Below are 18,201 nucleotides of genomic sequence, written 5' to 3'. Positions count from 1 at the left end.
AGGGATTTTGCATTTGTTCCTCTTTTTTAATTCTTGCTTTTAACCTTTCACACAACCTCTGCCTCTACCCCATGTTTCCTCCAGAGACTCTCCCAGTGCATATTTTGCCTCTCCTAACTGGCCTAACCCTCACACATCTTCCAAGACACTTCTTTTGTGTCCACACCCAGCAACATACATTTAGCCTCCTGCATATCTCTGTCCTCCCCATTTCCCCCTGTTGTCAACTGAAGAGGCTGCTGATTATTTAATAGGCTTCTCTCTTCCTGTTCCTCCCTTTATTCGTTCTCTTTTTATGCCCAATAGAGCACACCTTTCACCTGCTTTGATCCATATTTCAACCAAAACAACTTTGTGTCTTGTATGTGCTACAGGCTACATTTATTCTACAAACTAACATCAGCTGTAATTTTTATGTGTATGTGTGTGTGTGTGTGAGTGTGCATGTGTGTGTGTGTGTGTGTGTGTATGTGTGTGTGTGTGTGTGTGTGTGCGTGTGTGTGTGTGTGTGTGTGTGTGTGCACGTGTCCATACCTGAAGTCACTGTATGGGTGTATGATCCACGACCCTGCTGATTTCAGTCTTTCCTGCTCCAGTGCCACAGCTTTGTGGGATCCAAACATGCGCAGGCTGAACTTGTTGACCCCCGGCTGAAGCATGGCTCCAAACTGTCTCTGGATGAAGGTGCTCTGGTTGGAGTTGCTATAGTCCTCCCCATCCAGACCCATGCCAAACACACCCAGTCCAAACTGACCCATCATCTCAGGGCTCCCTGCAGTGGTGTTACATGCTGTGGTGGTGGTGGTCTCTGGACCTGTGGCCACTACCATCACTCCGGTCCCCGTGGAGGAGGTGGATGGCAGGGTGGCACGCGTCGAGGCAAAGCCCAATAAGCGAGGAGGAGGATGAACTGTGGCAGAAGAGGAGGGCTGGGGCACTGGGGTAGTTGGGGTGCCTGCTGTGCGGAATGGAAGGCCGTCCCTGGTGGAGGAGCTCATGATGGAGAGGCGACGGCCGCGTCCACCTAAGGAATTGCTGTCTGCCCCGAAGGAGCCCCTCTCCCCTTCCAGTGAGGCTTGGGACTGCCTGTAACCCGGAGAGGGCAGGCTGCCCTTATTGCGGTGCTTTGAGTCCCCTCCGTTATGCCTGGGGAGGCTGTCACCCCCAGACACTCCAGCACTACTGGTGGTGCCCACACCTCCAGCAACCCCATCCATCCCAACTCAGGGGTGAGTAGGATGAGGAGAGTGAAGGAAGGGTGAATATAACCCGTAAATCTCAGTAAAAAGCGACCCTCTAGTGTAGTTAGCCTGTCTGTTTTACAGAGGTGAGAATGTCAATGTCAATTGGAATGTTAAATTGAAGCTAAAGCTAAAGAAAAGTGATCATTCTCCTGGGGCCGGCTGCTCACACCTCCGCCCTATCCCTCTCTCTGCGGATGTGCCCATGCTTACCTCAGTGCCCTTGGAAACCGCTCTATCCAGACATTGAATCCTTCACCCTGCCGGTGTGATGCCAGCAGCTTTACTTTTCCTTTTTTCTTTAAGAGTATGTTTTGTCCTTATATATGTTTTTGTAGCTATATTTCCTCCTTCCTCGTCCTTGAAACGTTTCTCTGTCCCCCCCACCCCACCGAGGCCCTCCCTCTTCTCTCCACAGCCGCCCTCAACGCTCCGACGCCGGTCAAATTGGCAGCGGAATCCCTGTCTTTTGTAGAAAACGGAGCTCGCTGCTTATTGGCCGTTGGTGTCCTGTCTGTGTAGCTTGTATGTCAACGCTGCTCACCTAGTTTGGCTATTTTCTACATATATCATTATAGAATAAAATATTTGAGCACTAAGGTGGCAGAGTGGGGATCATTCATCCGCGGATGAATTACTAGGACACTTGTTCCTCTTTTCAGGAGGGAGCGGTTGTTAATGGACACAATGAAGGCACATCATAGGCACACAGAGGCGCTCATACTCAAAGGCGCACTGATTAATTCTGACACGCACACCAGAAACACGCACATGAAAACAGACCGGGCGGGACACACAAGGCGGCTGAAACAAGTAAAATGACCCCAAATCTATCCCATGATTTCACGGAATCCGTGGCATGTTGCCATTTCAGTATTCGAGTGAAAAGGCACTCATCGTGATAGAAGGCGCGCCGAAATGTTGCCTGCCCGTGACAGATGCGCTCAGACAACCGGCTCTTCCACAACAGGGCGATTTTGTAAAACTAATGCCGTAATTAACCCGGTCAGGTGTTCAGAGTCTGACACCAGAGATCTTCTGTTCTCTCATCAGCAGCTTCTTCCATCTATTCCCACTTCTGTCGACTTTCAATGACATTGTCCAGACTAGGGATACGGCGCTGTCCTTCTCCCCTTGATGGCACCAAAGACAGATCAAAATGCTCTAGATTTCACCAATGTAAAACGGTGCGCTGTGCTCAATTCAATAGCCACTCCCTAAACATTTCTTAATAAAAACTACTTGTTGAGCGTTTAAGGTGGCAGCTCCTTCGTAGACTACTCGGATCCGATGGACTCCAGTTGAAAGCTGACATTCACTTCTCACTCTTATACACAGAGGTCGAGCTGGCGCGTCCACATAGGCGCGCATCGCATGCAAATGGAATATTAAATAAATAAACGGCATATAAAGGTCTGGCTCTAATCGGCCTGTTACCATGGCATCCGCATCCCCATCATACGTCCCCCAAGGCCGCATGCCCAGCCGGCGCAAGACGCACGCATTCCTCGCAGGTACAAGTCGCGCGTCATCGTCATCATCCCTCTCCCTCTCCGCCATTCTCTCTCTCTCTCTCAACGATACAGCCATGGATCGCGTGGCTGAGCTCGATGATGAAACTTTATTTAAACCTCGGAAAGAGAGCACGTCATCATAAGAAGAGTGAAAGATAACGAAAAACTGAATAGAAAAACATGAGAGAAGAGTAAAATGCAATAGGATTAGTTTAAAAAAGCTTTAGAGTCCAAAATAATGTGATAGCCAAAGCTCAATACTTTCAAATGCTACACGTCCTTGGAATAACTCATTTTACTATCAGACCTCACCTATAATGGTTAATTACAATTAGTAATGTCAGAGCTGAGAATAACACAGAAAGTAGCATACTTTGAAATCCAGTGATGTAAAGTAAGTTTACTAAAGACGCTCTTACATACACATTTAGTGTATTTACTTTACCTGGGCATTTATTTTTATTTTTTATTCATTAGGCTGATTTATACTTCTACTCCACTGCATTTAAGAGACAAATATTTAACTCTTTATTTCACTACATCTATTTGACAGCTGTGTTAAGTTACTTGGCAGATTTTAAATACACAAAACATATGATCAATTTATAGCCTAAACTATGGTGCATTTTAAAGATCAATTCATCCAACAGTATATCAATTAGCATCAACTCAACCTGCTACAACATTAAATTATTGCCAACATACTGTTGCCAACACATGTTCTGAAAGATATATTCATACACCCAGATATTTTCCTAACTGTGAATGTGGATATATGGACAAAAAGAGAATCTTGTAATCTAGGAGGATTTAATGCACATAGGAACTAGAAAGGAGGGAAGAAGCCGGCAGAAGAAAGGCAATGACGTCATCAGACATGAGAAAGCCCCATGCAAGAACAGATATAATTAGTTTACAAGAGAAAAGTAGGAAGATATCAGGCATCTGGGTCATCTCAGTGGACAAAAGGATGTAGTTCAATACCCGTCATCTCCCGGCACAGCTCATAATAGCCAAAAGAATTGTGCTGTCACAGAGGTAAGATCAGGATTTAAACAGGAATACATTTCCATTTTCTATAAAGGCTACCAATAATGATATGCTGAAATAATGGCAGGCAAAGAGACCATGTTCATTTTAAATTCAATATTACTCCCAAAAATAACATAGATAAAAAAAAGATGGCTCAATTATTGAAACTTAAATTTGACATTAAATAGTATAACAGGATGTTAAACTTAATGATTCAAGTTTTATTTTGGGGGAGTCATCGCTTTCAAGACAGGCTGAACACAAATTCAACATTCATGAGAACAGTTCCAGTGACAAGTGTTTTCCTACCATGACTTTGAGTCTAAGTAGCACAGATGATGCCAAAACACCTTTGTTAAAAAGTAGCGGTGGTTATTGTTTTATTTAAAAGAGGTTGTTCTCATCACATTCATACGTCAGCATGTCAGTCAGATTTAGAGTCAGGAAAGATCAGGTTGTTATGGGACATTGACTGCCCTCATAATGTTAGTGTGACCGGAGCCTGGGATCCAGCCTGTCACGACTATCACCATGTCGCCCGTCTTGAAGAATCCTCTTGCTTTCCCTGAGAAGGTGGATGGAAAGAAACAGAAGCAGGAGTATGAGCAAGACAGTATCACAGCATGTAAATGAGCATGCTAATGGAGGACGGATACATACACACACACACACACACACACACACGCATGCACACACACACACACACACACACACACACACACACACACACACACACACACACACCTATGTCCATGCCAAAGTTGACCCTGTTGTCTACATCATCAGCCCAGACGGGAGCAGGCAGAGGGTGGAAGAGGACAGGAAACACTCCTCTTAACAGCTGAGACTGACGGGCCACCTGAGACACATGACAGAGACATGTTAATTTCAAGGTTTTGTTACATTTGTTGTTTGGCATAAATAATTTGGCATATTTTTTATCTGCGTGTTGATGGTGTTACATGTCCTGCAGTGTGCTATGATCACATTTTAAAGTAACTGTCTAAACACACAAACACACTCCAGTAAAATATCACACAAATACGCTCGGTCTGTCAAACCAATCTGACATTTTCAGTGCTGCTGTCACCATTTACCACACCAGATAGTGAGAGTAAATACTGACTGTCACACACTGCTCAGTTTTGAAGTGTGTCAACAACAAAGTTGGGATCAGACAAGACAAATGCACTGGTGGTTTGTAAAGCCAGACTGTACCTTAGGGCTTCTGGTGATGGAAATAATTGGACATCGAGGGCGGTACCTGGACAGGAGATGTGCCGCCCTGGAGAGACAAGGAGGAAAGAAGCAGGACAAACACATTATCAATGATGGCACAATAGATAAGTGACAAATTAAAAAGGAAAAATAAACAAATTGTTAAAGTTTAGTGTTGTTCCAGCTGCCAGAACAGCTTGCTCCTTGTCATATATTCTACTAAAGGTGATGATCACATTCTTCTAAAACATTTTCCCTCTGATAATGGTGGGGGAGTCCTAAATGTTCCTATTGAGACACTTGCCAGTTGAGCAGTTTTTGTGACACAAGCTCCTGCCATCAAAATAATGATGTTTCAATGTCTCATTTTGACCATGCTAGCGGCATCTCAGTCAATGCTTAATGTTGGTCCACCACTTTGTTCCAGACGGAGACATCTCAGCATCATCAGATGAATTGCAATGAAATCTTCAGCCAAGAGGATGAATCCTAATGACTTTAGTGATCCTGACTTTTCCTCTAGCACCTCCATAGGTTGACATTTATAGTTTTGAGTGAAATATCGCATTGTTGTAATTGTAATCACTTTGGTGATCCCTTTACTTTTCATCTAGCACAATCATGTTAATTCATCCAATTCTTTGAAATTCCCCTTTGTAAATGTGAGCATGTTTACACTGTGAACACTGATCTGAGACTTTCAACGTGGTAAACGTTGTTCCTGTCAAACATCAGCATGTTTGCTTTGTCATTGAGAGCACTTTAGTCCACATCAGCATGCAGCTCAAAGTACATCCTCACAGAGCTGATAGCATCTCTGTAGACTCTTAGCCTTGATTTATTGCAACCTTGATAAAAAAAAATCAAGGTCAGCTGGGTCTACTCAGCCTTTTTTACATGTCACCATGCATAATAAAATGTCAATTGCATTAGTTTTTGTTTTAGATGTTCAATTTAATTGTCCCATTCTGTATGTGGTGCCTGTGTACATAGAAATGGGTCGGTGATTTAAAAATACGCATCCCCATGTTTAGTATATCCACACTGCATGCGTGTGCAGAGTATAGAAATCCGTATTTTTGGTAGGCTAATTAGTAAATGCAAAAAAAGGAGAACGCAAAAAACATGTGAATATACAACAACAATGAATATAAAACTCTATTCTATGGATGCTAAAGCAGACAACAATAGTACTGTAATATTCAATCTGCAGCTTTGCTCTGTGTTAAAACAATACACTTTGTTGCTACAGCCTTTATAGAGCATGCATGTCTTTATGTCTGTCCAGTGACATATTTGCACAGTTCTAACTCTTCCACGAATTAGTCTGTAAGTCCACAGTATGTGTATGCTTTTGGGTGTGTAAAAAGCCAGCCGAGTGTTTCTAGGAATTACATTCATCTTGGATGACTAAGCACTTTAAGATAGGTGCCCAATGCCACTGTTTAGTGGAAATCCAAGGAAGGATAAGGTTACAGTGTGGAGGTTAGGGGAGTGGATGGGTGTGTAGAGCGTCTGACTTTCACACAGGAAACTTGAGTTTGCATCCTGTTGCAAACCTTTTATTCACGTTCACCTTTTTATCAACAGTTATCCCAATCCCTCTCTAACCTTAAATTAATAATTTGACATTTTGGGAAATATGCTCATTCACTGTTTGGTAAACACACCTGCCACTGGTGGTGAGGACTATGATGGCCCCTGCACAGCACTTGAAGGAGGACTCTACAGCTCCGATGGCTGTGACCTCTGTGGGGTCAGAGGACAGAGGAGTGAGGCGACGCAACTCCTCAAACAGCTGTTGGTGGAAAATGGCTGCCTCTGCCTCCCTACAGATCTGAGAGACAGAGATGGCATGGAAGGGTGTGGAGAAGACAGAGGGAGAGAGCTTTTTTAGCGGGCACTACTTTAAGACAGATGTAACAGAATGGACATCATGCACACACGGAGACACGCACTGAGTGCATCATTGCGACTGCCTCCACAGGAAACAGTCCCTTGGCGGTCTCCCCAGATAACATTACACAGTCGGCTCCATCCAGAACGGCGTTGGCCACGTCACTGCCCTCCGCTCTGGTTGGACGTGGGTGGGCCACCATGCTCTCAAGCATCTACAAACACATTACACACACAAAGCCACATCCCCATTAGTCTTTTGACCACAACCAAAACGTCTCTGCAAGGCACGGTAAAAGGGATTAGATCAATTAATTTATTAAAAACAAGCCACTTTGTGTGTCAATTCTTGTCAAAGATGTGAAACAGGCAAACAGGCTTTAGGAAGAAAAGGAAGAGAGGGGGTAATGGTTTGTGGATGGTTAGACAATAGTGGCAAAGAAATGAGAGATCAGACTGAGACTGTCTGATTTACGACATGCCGGAGACTTTGTATTACGTGTCTTCAAGCAAGGCAGACGGTTGGAAAATTAGACTGCTTGCAGAGTTGCTTGAGAGACAACATTTTTGTAGTAGGTAAGAAGCTGCTTGCTAATGCTGATAAGCGTTACTGTATTTGTGGCTGATTTTTGTGGGCTCGGATCTCGAGTTGCAAACCTGCTATTATGCTGTCACTATGAGTCAGGAGCTGTAGCATAAACAAGACAGCACTGTGACTCAACATGACTGCAGGAGTATGCGCATGTGTGTGTTTGTGTGTGTCTGTGTGTGTGTGTGTGAGAGAGAGCGAGTGAGTGAGTGTGTAGGCCTAACAGGAAAGGGGTGTGAAAGGGAAGAAACATGTGTGCCTTTGAGGATGAAATTATTGTAAGTGTATGTACATTATGGTGTTTGTGCAAGGTTAATGTGTGTCTGTTCGATATTAATGGTAGTTTACTTGGAGCCATTTGATCTAATCTGCACATTTTATCATTATGGCATCCTGTGTGTGTGTGTGTGTGTGTGTGTGTGTGTGTGTCTGTGTATGTGCGTGTTCCTTCCTGACCTGTGTGGCACAGATGACGGGCTTGCCAGCAGAGTTACAACGTCCAATCATCATCTTCTGTGCAATGAAGACTTTCTCCGCTGGGATCTCAATCCCCAGGTCGCCCCTGGCAACCATCACACCGTCGCTCTCAGCCAGGATCTCCTCAAAACTGACAGATTAGTGGAGGGATGAGGAAACAAAGGATTGAGAGTTTACGATTAAAATAAGGGAGTTGGAAAAGAGCACAAAAACAGGAGTGTGCAGGTAGGAAGAAGCAGAGACAGGAAAACAACGGCGCCACGGTTTGTTTCTGATGCATTATTATTCAAATGCGGGTCTTGATCTGCAGAAACAAGATTCTGCAAACAGCTTCTGGTTCTTGGAAACATTGAGCATAGTGTTGCATTGTGATCTAAATCCTACATCATCTGGACAAAAACGTGTCAGCCATGCAAATGAGAATAAATACAGATTTTACGGTCCCATGTTATGCAAATCTTTATGTTCATACTTGTATACTGGGTTTCTGCTAGAACATGTTCACATGCTTTTATGTAAAAAACAGACAATAAAAAACATTATTTTTCTCATACTGCCTCTCTGAATAGACCTGTATTCACTTTGTGTCTGAAACAACCCTGTCTGCTCTGATGGGTCAGTGTTTCCAGGTCTCCCACATCTGTGCACTTGGCGTCTCCCCACCATCATTGCAGCCAGGGAAAGATTGTAACAGCACTGTAGCGGCACTTTCTACAAATGTATAGTATATTTGTGACATCACAACCATACAGAAGTCCTAACGGCTTGTTAAAAAGGCACCATATTTGAATACGGGCTGTGTGCAGTCTCTTGTGAATTGAGCGTAATGATACTTTTGAAACATCTATGCAGCACCTCGACCTTCTTCAATATAAAAAAAAAAAGACATGGAAATATCACTTTACAATACGGGACCTTAAAGAAAAAAATACAGCCACAGGAGACATAAAATAGGGACTTTCATGCCAAATATTGATACAGAGTATCAAAATGAAAATCCCATTTAAATCAGAGCCACAGTTGACACTGTCAGCTGTTAGCAAGCAGCAGGAGGAAGTGAGAGATGAGTAATGGTGATGACAAATCTGTGACATAAATTGCGTCGGATGTATTAAGTGGCAGCTATAACTCACGCAGACAGCCACACAGACTGCTTATCGTAGATGTGTAACATCCAGAGCTGACATGTGTCCATCCATCACTGACCGCTGGCTGTCCACAGGAGATAGATTTCAAAGTCAGCCTCATTCTGAAACTGCAACTGCCTCCAGCTACTCAAAATAACGGCCATAATGGTTCTCTCTCAGTATTTTCCTTAACTCACTTCTGAACCCCTTGTCGGCTTTCCACCTTGCTGATCACTTTGATGTCTCGTCCGTGTGCCCCCAGAACTCGCCGCACATCTTTGACATCCTGGGCTGAGCGGATGAAACTGGCGAACACCATGTCTACACCCTGGGCCACCCCAAACCTTAGGTCGGCCTCGTCTCGCTCGCTGACTGCCTGCAGGCCGATGAGGTCGCAGCCAGGGAGATTAACGCCTTTACGACTGCACAGCAGCCCACCAGCCTCCACCACCGCATCCACCCAGTCAGATCCTGCAGACAAGGAGGAGTTAATTACATGATCCTCAGAGTTGGGGAAAACCCTGAATTGAAGACAACCAAAACTATATTTCTTTGTAAAGATTGTGTTGATAAAGGAATCTTTATCAGAGTGGATCTCTTTGAAAAACACTTACTAAATTAAAAATATCTTGCAGGAGATAATGCCGATGTATGCATACACTAGAGCCATTAAGTTCAGACTCATGAAGAAAGTTTCTTAAATGTATTTGGGATTTCTCATGTTATGATTCTAATTTCAACCCTAACTGTAGGTGACCCACAATCTTTTCATGAACAGGTTTTGTTCTACAGTGACAAAATAGAACATAGGACAAAGGAAACTTTGCGTAGACTATGATAAGGTAGTATTTAGTAGTGTAATATGTGTAGTATGTCGATTTCTTTTTGCCTATTTTTTTTCTCTAGGATTTTCTTTTTAGAGATTGTTTTATACTATTTATAACATATATACATACACACACACACACATGCATCATAAAACAACAAATTAAGAGGTAGCACAGCATGTACTGTATTTAGGTTTGTTAACGTCAACTTTGTTATTTTATCGGTATTACCAGTTTCTAGTACTTTGAGTCCAATGAGGCCATCATCAATGTAGATCTTGTTTCCCTTCTCGAGGACTTTGGGCAGGCTGGGGTAATCCACCCAGATAATCTTCCCGTCTGTTTTGTCTTTGTCACTCTCTGCTGTCACCACACGGACATGGCTTCCCTTTACCAGCTCCACCTCCTCTTCCACTTTCTACAAAAACAAAGACAGAGGGAAGAAATAATGAAACCCCGCCTTTAAATAAATACCATTGTCATCTTTATTATCTCTCTAGACAAAGATTTCTTAATTAGTTCTACACATAACAGACTTACGAGCTTTTGTTTAAACCAACAAACTCTGATATTTGTTAATCTGTAATTCTTGCTCTGCGATCATGCTATATTAATATGTTATCCAGTGGCATGTAAGAATTACAATATCTTGACCCAAGTTTTGATGTTGTAATCTATATAGTACATTGACAAACTTCTATCTGTCTCATGCAATAAAATGACAAAGATCTAATATTTGGCTTTCTCATCCTGGGAGAGAACCTCCCTAAATTTGCTTTGCAAAACCACGTCCTGCATCTGAGCCGAGATAAAGTAGTTCAGGTAATTCACATCAGAGGTTCCGTGTGCCAGTGATGGTGATAACATGACAGACTTTAAATTTACGGGGTTATACTTGTCCCACAAATGTGTCAACTGGTGTTTTTTATGATTTAATGTCAAATATAATCTGCTAAAACATGCAATACATGTGTTGTAAGGCCAAGATATTTGAATTAGTTGCAGTAAAATATAACAATGATTATATAAAATATACAATTGTATTCCAAACATACAATTGTGCATAGTATGATTATCAAGCAGACAAATTGATCAACACTATCATGAAAACCTGTCATCAATGTTGTGGTTGCAGCCCCCTCCCTCTAAAATTTCTGTGACATGGAGTCTCATTTATAAATGTGGTGTGTGCACAAAACAGGGCTGAAAATGTGCGTGGGCCACTTCCCACGCAAAGGTTGTGATTTATAAAAGCAAACTTGACAGGAGAATGTGTAGTCCTCCATTAAAACTCTGACCGATGCGTTCGCACATTTTGAAGACAATGGGAATTGGCAACGCAGATGGTAAGGTTGTCAGCCTGCAGCTCAGCAAGTTACTTGGGCATCGAGTAATGCTGCTCATTAACTATACGCTTGTAGCTGAGCTGCACCAATCACATTGGCGTATCTGATATAGGCGGGCCAGAAGTGAGCCAAACAGATGACGATGGTTTAATCTACCAGTTAGCTCCTCTGGTAGCTAAGCGTGTGGTGTTCTGCATACGTTGTGTGTTGTTGTGGTTGATTGTAGTGTTATCCAATTGTGTGCAGTGAGATTTTCAAATGCATGCTTGGTGCCGCCCCTCGAGATGGGCTACTTTCAGTACTCGATGACAGACCTTCAATCTCTCTGATTTGGGTCTGAATTTCCAGGCTATACACACTCTTAATTGTTGTAAACACATTAATACTGTGGTAACCGCTGTGCGCAATGCTGCATGATGTGTAATACGTAATTCTATGTAATGAATTGGGTCCAGTAGAGAGGGCAAACCACCTTTTTTCCAGAATGAAATGACATACAGCTAAGTGTTTTATTTTTATAACTATTATAAATAACCACTAATGCTTGTTTTGCTACAACACATAGGTATAGTTTTGTTAAATCGAACCATATAGGTCTGGTAAAAGGTAAGTCTATAGATCAGGTTTCCCTACGCTGTGCAACAACAGGCTGAAATTATAATTAAATTGGCAGCAATTCCCAAGCATCTGAGAGTTTTTTTCTTTTTGTCCACCAGTTGTCAGGTTTCGTCGTCACGAAAAAACAACTGCCACGGTCATTAACATACTGATCAGTATTCATGAGGTGCTTTGATTTGACTTTTTATGGTTAAAAATGAGCGTGCACAGGGCGGGATAGAGGCTGATTCACGTACACACACTTGTGGGTAATCTGTGATTTGGTAAGGCAACATTGCTCCAACATTACTCCACAGAAAATATCACAATACTATGCTATAGATTTTTTCACCCGACCCCTGTTGCAGCTGACTAAATAAGACAGATTGATAAGGTTCAGACTGTTTGATAAATTAAATTAATACAAGATTAGATAAATTCAAATGTTTACCCCTTTCACTAATCCAGTGCGGATCTCTGGACCCTTCGTATCCAAGGCGATGGCAACCGGCCGGTAATACAAGGGATCAGAGGTAATCGTCTCCACCGCTTCTCGGATGTTTTTGATGGTTTCACCATGGTACTGACAGGCACATGGAGGAGGACGGACAGAAAATCCATATATGACTGAATACCAATACAGGTGTGTATAAGTACTGTCATTGTGAGAAATGGTAAACAGAGAAGTACTGCACATACTTCATGTGAGCCATGAGAGAAATTGAGGCGAGCAATATTCATTCCTGCCTTGACCATCTCTTGGAGTTTTGGGATTGATCGGGATGCAGGACCTAAAAGGAACAGTGAGAAAGTAAGAGAAATGATGTTTGACGCTAAATCTAAACAATTCAAATTTTGACATGTTTTTCAGGCAAAATGACCAAAGTTCACTGATTCCAGCTTCTCAAATGTGAAAATTGACTACTTTTCTGTGTTTGTTGTGACAGGGAACTGAATATATTTGGGTTTGGGATTTTTTTGGCCAAGAAATTGGATTGGATTACATTGAATAATAACTTTGTTGGTTGATCTGCTGCTTTGTCACTTTGGATACAAGCCCTTCAGTGAGCGGTCTTTGTGAGGAATTACAGGCAATATCTGGTGAGTCGGAGCTACCTAAGCAGCAATCTGTATATTGCATTTCCTTCTAATTCTTTTTTCTGGGCATAAGAAAAGCAAAGAGCTCCCCAGCCAAAAATCAAACCCTGTCAATACACTTTTGGCCACCCAGGAGCTGACAGACTGCCAGCGTTGACAGATTAAAACAGAAACCAGAAAACAAACTTGAAACTGAGACTGGCTGTCTGAGACCAGTTGTCATACTCACCAATGGTGCAGATTATGCTGGTGTTGCGCGCTGTGATTGGCTCCTGGTCGATGTTCAGCAGGCAGAGATGCTCCAGGAAGGTGTCAGCCATGCTGGAATCCAGCTGCTGGCGTTGGATGAAAGAGTCCGGCAGTGTCATTGCCTCAGAGTAGCGCCTGATGCGAGCTGTAGTGACATAGAAATGTCAGAGGGGTCAGGTCAGTCATTAAACTGCTTTGTGAATAGAAATGAGCTAAACACCTTGATCTAAGGAAAGTGTTTAAATGATGAGTGTGTAAACAGTATGTGTTAAGAGCAGAGATGAGAATGGCAGCTATAAATTCATTTTTAATGTAGAGGGACAGCAGTGGAGTAGGTGTGCACAAAAACACACCACAGACACTGACCTAGCATTGACTACAGTGTGGAGGGGTCATGAAGATTTAAGTAGCAGTCATACACGTGTCGGTAATATAAAAACAAAACACTTCAGTTCAGCAGATATTCCAGGAAGGAAGGCTGATATGTCATTGCCATGTTGAGGAAATAAAAAAGGGCTGCATGGTGACATTTGAAACAAATGACAAGTGTCTCCACACCAGCAATCCTTTAATATGAGGGAGGCTGCATTTCAGATAACTGGAGTGAGACAGGCGGTTTAATAACAAACGATCTACCCCTCTACTGAAGAAGTCACGGCTGGAGTGAGCGGGCTAACAGTGATGGGACCCAAGTCCATGAAAGTCCATAACAGAGGCTTGAAAGCAACAGCACATCGAGACCAACACTGAAACTCTAAAAAATTAGCAAGGAGTGAGTGGAAAATTCGATTTTATATTCACATTCTATCTGCAGGGCCAATGAAGAAAGTGGGAGCAGGTGTGTTTGTGGGCGGGGCAGTCAGGTGATGGGGAAAGGAGGGAAAGTCTGTGGGCATCTATGAGCTACATGTTCTTCTCCATCCTAAAAGCCAATGTGCTAAAACGGCAATGCCAACTAAATAAATGAGGGTGAATACTAAAATTACTATTGGAAAACAACAGCAGTTCTAGTATGATACCAAGTTTGGAGTAAGGCTTGTGAAACTTCCATTAATTTAGGTGAGTTAATTGAGTTTTAACCAACTTTAACACAACACACATTTATATGGATTTGTATTTGGTTTTAGGCCACTTGATAAAGTCCAATATACACTTTCCTACTAACTCTGGTTTGGTCTTTGCTCGTTTCTGGGGAAAACCTCTGGCTCTATAGCTGCAAAATGCTCCACTTTGTTTACTACTCGTTGACTTGTCTCTGCAATTTGGTGTCCAGCCATACAAACTGGATGTAAAGAGTGTCAGACAGGTAGGCCTACTGGACGGTCTGCTGCTGCTGGAAATCATTCAAAGCTGTGTGGAGCGTCAGAAAACTGGAGAGGTAAGTATAAAGATCCGTGGCTTCATCATTAGGCGCGAGCAATGCCTATCACATTACAGTCATTTAAGCCATTGTTACAAAAAGAAAAATAATTGGAGCAGCTTAAAAATGTTGTTGTTAAATTGTTCAGTATCTGATATGTTTTGTCTACTGCTGAGTCATAATCAATCTAACTGCAACACAACAATACTCTACAAACAAGCAAATTGTAGCAAAAAATACTTTCTTATACTTAATTTATAACCTTTCTCCTTTTAAAATCCTAGACTCACAACTCATAAAGCCTTTTAACATCCAGTGACACCATGACCACTGTCGCATGAAACCAGAGATTACAAACCGGTAAACGGAGCCAGTGTCTTTCATGCAACGCATTGTGGTACCTGGTTGAGGGCTTTCAGCCAGTACAATGGACAATGGCATCCATTTTAAAGGATGTCACAATCAGTCATGCCTGCTTTTTCTGCCACCACAGGAGAGGAGAGAGTACAAGGACGAGAGCCTGACAGACAAGGTTGCTGCTAATGGCCCAACAGGGGCGATGAGGTGAGGACAAGGGAAAGTCTGAGAAAGGAGGGGGTTCTGGAGGGTGAGGTGAAGAGAGATTTCTATAGATCTATGAAGTGGGGAAAGAAAAGCTCAATTATTATTCGTGGGTGTTTTTGCACTGAATGTCACAATGTTAAGACCTTGATGACCGACATCATTTAATGAGTTTCATGTTTTAATTGTGAGCAATAAATTCAAGCCCTCTGTGGAGACTGGGCATGCGGAAGCACAAGGACAACTCTTGAGGTCTGCAGAGGAAACTTAGTGATGGAAATGGTGCCTTTTGTATGAATAACGTGAACATGCACAGCTCCTCCATCCAATAAATTCAGTAGCTGTCAGTGTTTCTTTCTCTGTGTCCTTTTCTCTCTCTCCACCTTCCTGTGACCCAGTTCTGCCGCACCGTTGCACACATCATTACGTGTCCCACTGAGATTCTCTTCTGACACATCCCAGAGTGCGTGGAAATACAGGCACACACACATACTGTACATAGAAGCAGCTATTTACGTGCTACTAAAAGGCTGACTATAAATTAAGCAGGTTAAAGACTGGCAAAATATCAGTCAAGACACAGCTTTTATAACTGATAAGAGTTTAGGCGATGGGTGTGGCCTTTTTGTGGGTCACATTGCTGCATGAACACAGGTCAGTGTGCATGTGTGCAATTGATCAGTGAACTCAAGGTTAAAGGGCCGATGTTTGTCCAACTATGAATCTGTACTTAAGTTCAAAAGAAGCCTCTGACAAACAGATGGGGCATATCTGACATACTGTACAAGTTACACCTGGGTCATATACAGTAATGAAATAATCATATATTGCATAACCACAGATATTGAAAACAACAAATTGTTAATCCCTAAAATACACTAAATTAACTGCACACAAAATGCCTTTGTCATTACAGTTCATTTTAACAGTTAATCCAGGTAAATCAATTCCTCAAAGGCCATCTTTTTATTTTTAATCATACGTTAAAAGTTCTTAAGTTCTAAGATGATGTACAAAATCAATAATTCTGAACCCTTAATACAAAACAAAATCATTGGTGCACTTACCCGTATTCATGAAACCATTCATTTTTAATAAGAACCAAATTCACAACGCAAGTCCTCCTCCTCTATTTTTTTAACCTGTAATTCGTCTATAATGTTTCTCTGCCTTTATCCTAGTCCGTGCTCAGGTCGTGCTCTTACATTCTCTAAGTCTTGTGAATTGTCCGAACAAGCCTAGTTGTGTCTCTTTCCTTAATTTTCACACTCTGACCCATCTGCCGCCCCCTTATCTCTCCTCCCACTCAGACTGTTTGGAGTGAGGCCCCTGCTTGCAACAGATTGGTGATTTTGGATGAATTAGTAGCCAGTATGGGGCAATGTGATGCTAAAAATAGATGTTACAGTGATGACACTAAACTATCAGGGGGCACTGAAAGACAAAGTGATACATCAATGCAGATTATGAAACTCTAACCGGTAAGACCAATGACCCCAAACCAGACATGGAATATCTTTGCAGTACTTTCCACATGATTATTTGTGCTAAAAAGAATTGTTGATTAACTGATAAGATAGCTAATTACATAAAAAATAGTCCTCAACTACTGACAAAAGTCATTAATCCAGGTAAAATTACCTATATTTGCTCTTACCAGCTTCTAAAATGCGGGGAGTTGTTGCTTTTCTCTGTTTTGTTGCTAAACCTTTGGTATTGGACAAGACATTTTAAGACGTCACTTTGGGATCGGAAAGAATTTAAGAGTTTTTTTTCATTATGTTTCTATCCTTTCTTAGACCTTAAATTTATTACTGTAAAACAACAATAAAAATGTGTTTCCTACTTTCAATAAGGTCAAAAGCAAAAGTGAATCAACTATAATCATAATGATTCAGTAATAAAGGGTTCTTTCAATAATTTAAGTCAGCAGTTATACATTTTATTAAGTTATTAGTTTTTTTACTTTGGCCCTGATGGCCTGCAGCGAATGTCACAGGTCAAACAGCCCTTGTGAATAATCCACATGATGAAGTAAAAAGCTAAAAAGTGTCATAATTAGGAAGAATTCATTGACTGCAACCTGGCAACACAAAAGTAGTTTTATTAATGGCCATAACCAATGTAATATCTATCAAAGTATATTATTTAATAACTATTAATTGTGAGCTATTTTACCCTTTTAAAGGCTGACTTAAAAGAAAGGGTATACCTTTTTAGGATAGAAAAACATATTACCGGAAGCACACTTCACACCACTGTAGCTTGCTATTTTATTGGACTTCACACAAACCTGTCTCAGAGAACAATGGACTGATAACGGCTAAAGTTATTTAAATATGAGACTTTGACAACTGAGACGGCACATAGAAATGATGTGCCTTTCCACTCAGGGACACAGCTCACTCAAAGTTTCTTAGAGTGCATGCAGGAAGCTGTTTTTCATATCTATGCACAGTCATACATGACCCCATGCAGACAAAGGGTGTAAATCGTTAGCCAAAGGACAAACATACCTTTGTTCCTGTTTAGAGAAACCCTGCTGCCCTCTGCTCTGTGTGGCACACACATAGTATACATTTTTTTTAATAATAGCATTGCACCAGACTGTAGTCTGTAGGTCGCTTTTACACATGGAGACATAATATAATACTGATATATAAGCTAAATTTGCAACATTTAAAATAATAAAATTCCAGGTGCATGGTAGCAGTGTGCCTATATATTTTAGTCTTTTTATGGAGGTTGTAAGCAGTTAATTGATGAAAGGGGAGAAGTGGAGTGATTAATATCTGAAAGGAACAAACAGCAGGAAAGATTTTCAGCTAAAAATGAATAAATAAACAATGAATGTAACATAAACAGCAGGGTACCAATCAGATGTTGGCACGCTGCATACAAACACAGTGCATACACAGTATGGAGCAAGATTGTTTAGGTGCTTTAGATCTTTAGAAAGGAAACAACCAACCTGTTGGATGCACGAAGCAGGTCAAGTGAGGACTGAGTGGTGAGCATAGACTGTAAATATTAACAGTTTATGGTGGCAAGGAGGACAAGCAATGTAAA

At 41.8% G+C, this 18,201-nt stretch overlaps 2 protein-coding genes across 5 annotated transcripts in view; both read right to left on the bottom strand.

The window, feature by feature from the left end:
• LOC117946696 (potassium/sodium hyperpolarization-activated cyclic nucleotide-gated channel 2) overlaps positions 1 to 2,740 on the bottom strand; it is a 14,912-nt gene extending 12,172 nt beyond the window's left edge. Inside the window, exon 1 of the mRNA XM_034875003.1 lies at positions 535 to 2,740. Within this exon, the coding sequence (XP_034730894.1) occupies positions 535 to 1,217 (683 nt within the window). The 5' untranslated portion in view covers positions 1,218 to 2,740. The remainder of the gene's footprint in view (positions 1 to 534) is intronic.
• Positions 2,741 to 3,987: 1,247 nt separating this feature from the next.
• Positions 3,988 to 18,165, bottom strand: pklr (pyruvate kinase L/R). Of its 4 annotated transcripts, XM_034875061.1 has the most exons (13): positions 18,104 to 18,165; positions 17,649 to 17,686; positions 13,192 to 13,356; positions 12,564 to 12,655; positions 12,316 to 12,447; positions 10,153 to 10,339; positions 9,292 to 9,565; positions 7,947 to 8,097; positions 6,964 to 7,116; positions 6,676 to 6,842; positions 5,006 to 5,072; positions 4,532 to 4,646; positions 3,988 to 4,352 (listed from the first exon to the last, which is right to left on the bottom strand). In XM_034875061.1, the coding sequence occupies exons 1-13, from the start codon at positions 18,148 to 18,150 to the stop codon at positions 4,246 to 4,248; spliced, it is 1,695 nt and encodes a 564-aa protein (XP_034730952.1). In that variant the 5' UTR covers positions 18,151 to 18,165; the 3' UTR covers positions 3,988 to 4,245. The 4 variants fall into 4 exon arrangements, with proteins under 4 accessions (XP_034730952.1, XP_034730955.1, XP_034730953.1 ...); XM_034875064.1 differs by lacking the exon at positions 17,649 to 17,686 and having other exon boundaries at positions 18,104 to 18,155; XM_034875062.1 differs by lacking the exons at positions 17,649 to 17,686; positions 18,104 to 18,165 and adding an exon at positions 16,200 to 16,452.
• Positions 18,166 to 18,201: the final 36 nt, after the last annotated feature.

Source organism: Etheostoma cragini, chromosome 6 (assembly GCF_013103735.1).
Source record: "Etheostoma cragini isolate CJK2018 chromosome 6, CSU_Ecrag_1.0, whole genome shotgun sequence".
NCBI classification, from domain to species: Eukaryota; Metazoa; Chordata; class Actinopteri; order Perciformes; family Percidae; genus Etheostoma; species Etheostoma cragini.
Note: the sequence above shows the minus strand (reverse complement) of the source record. Positions and strands in the feature narration are given on the sequence as shown.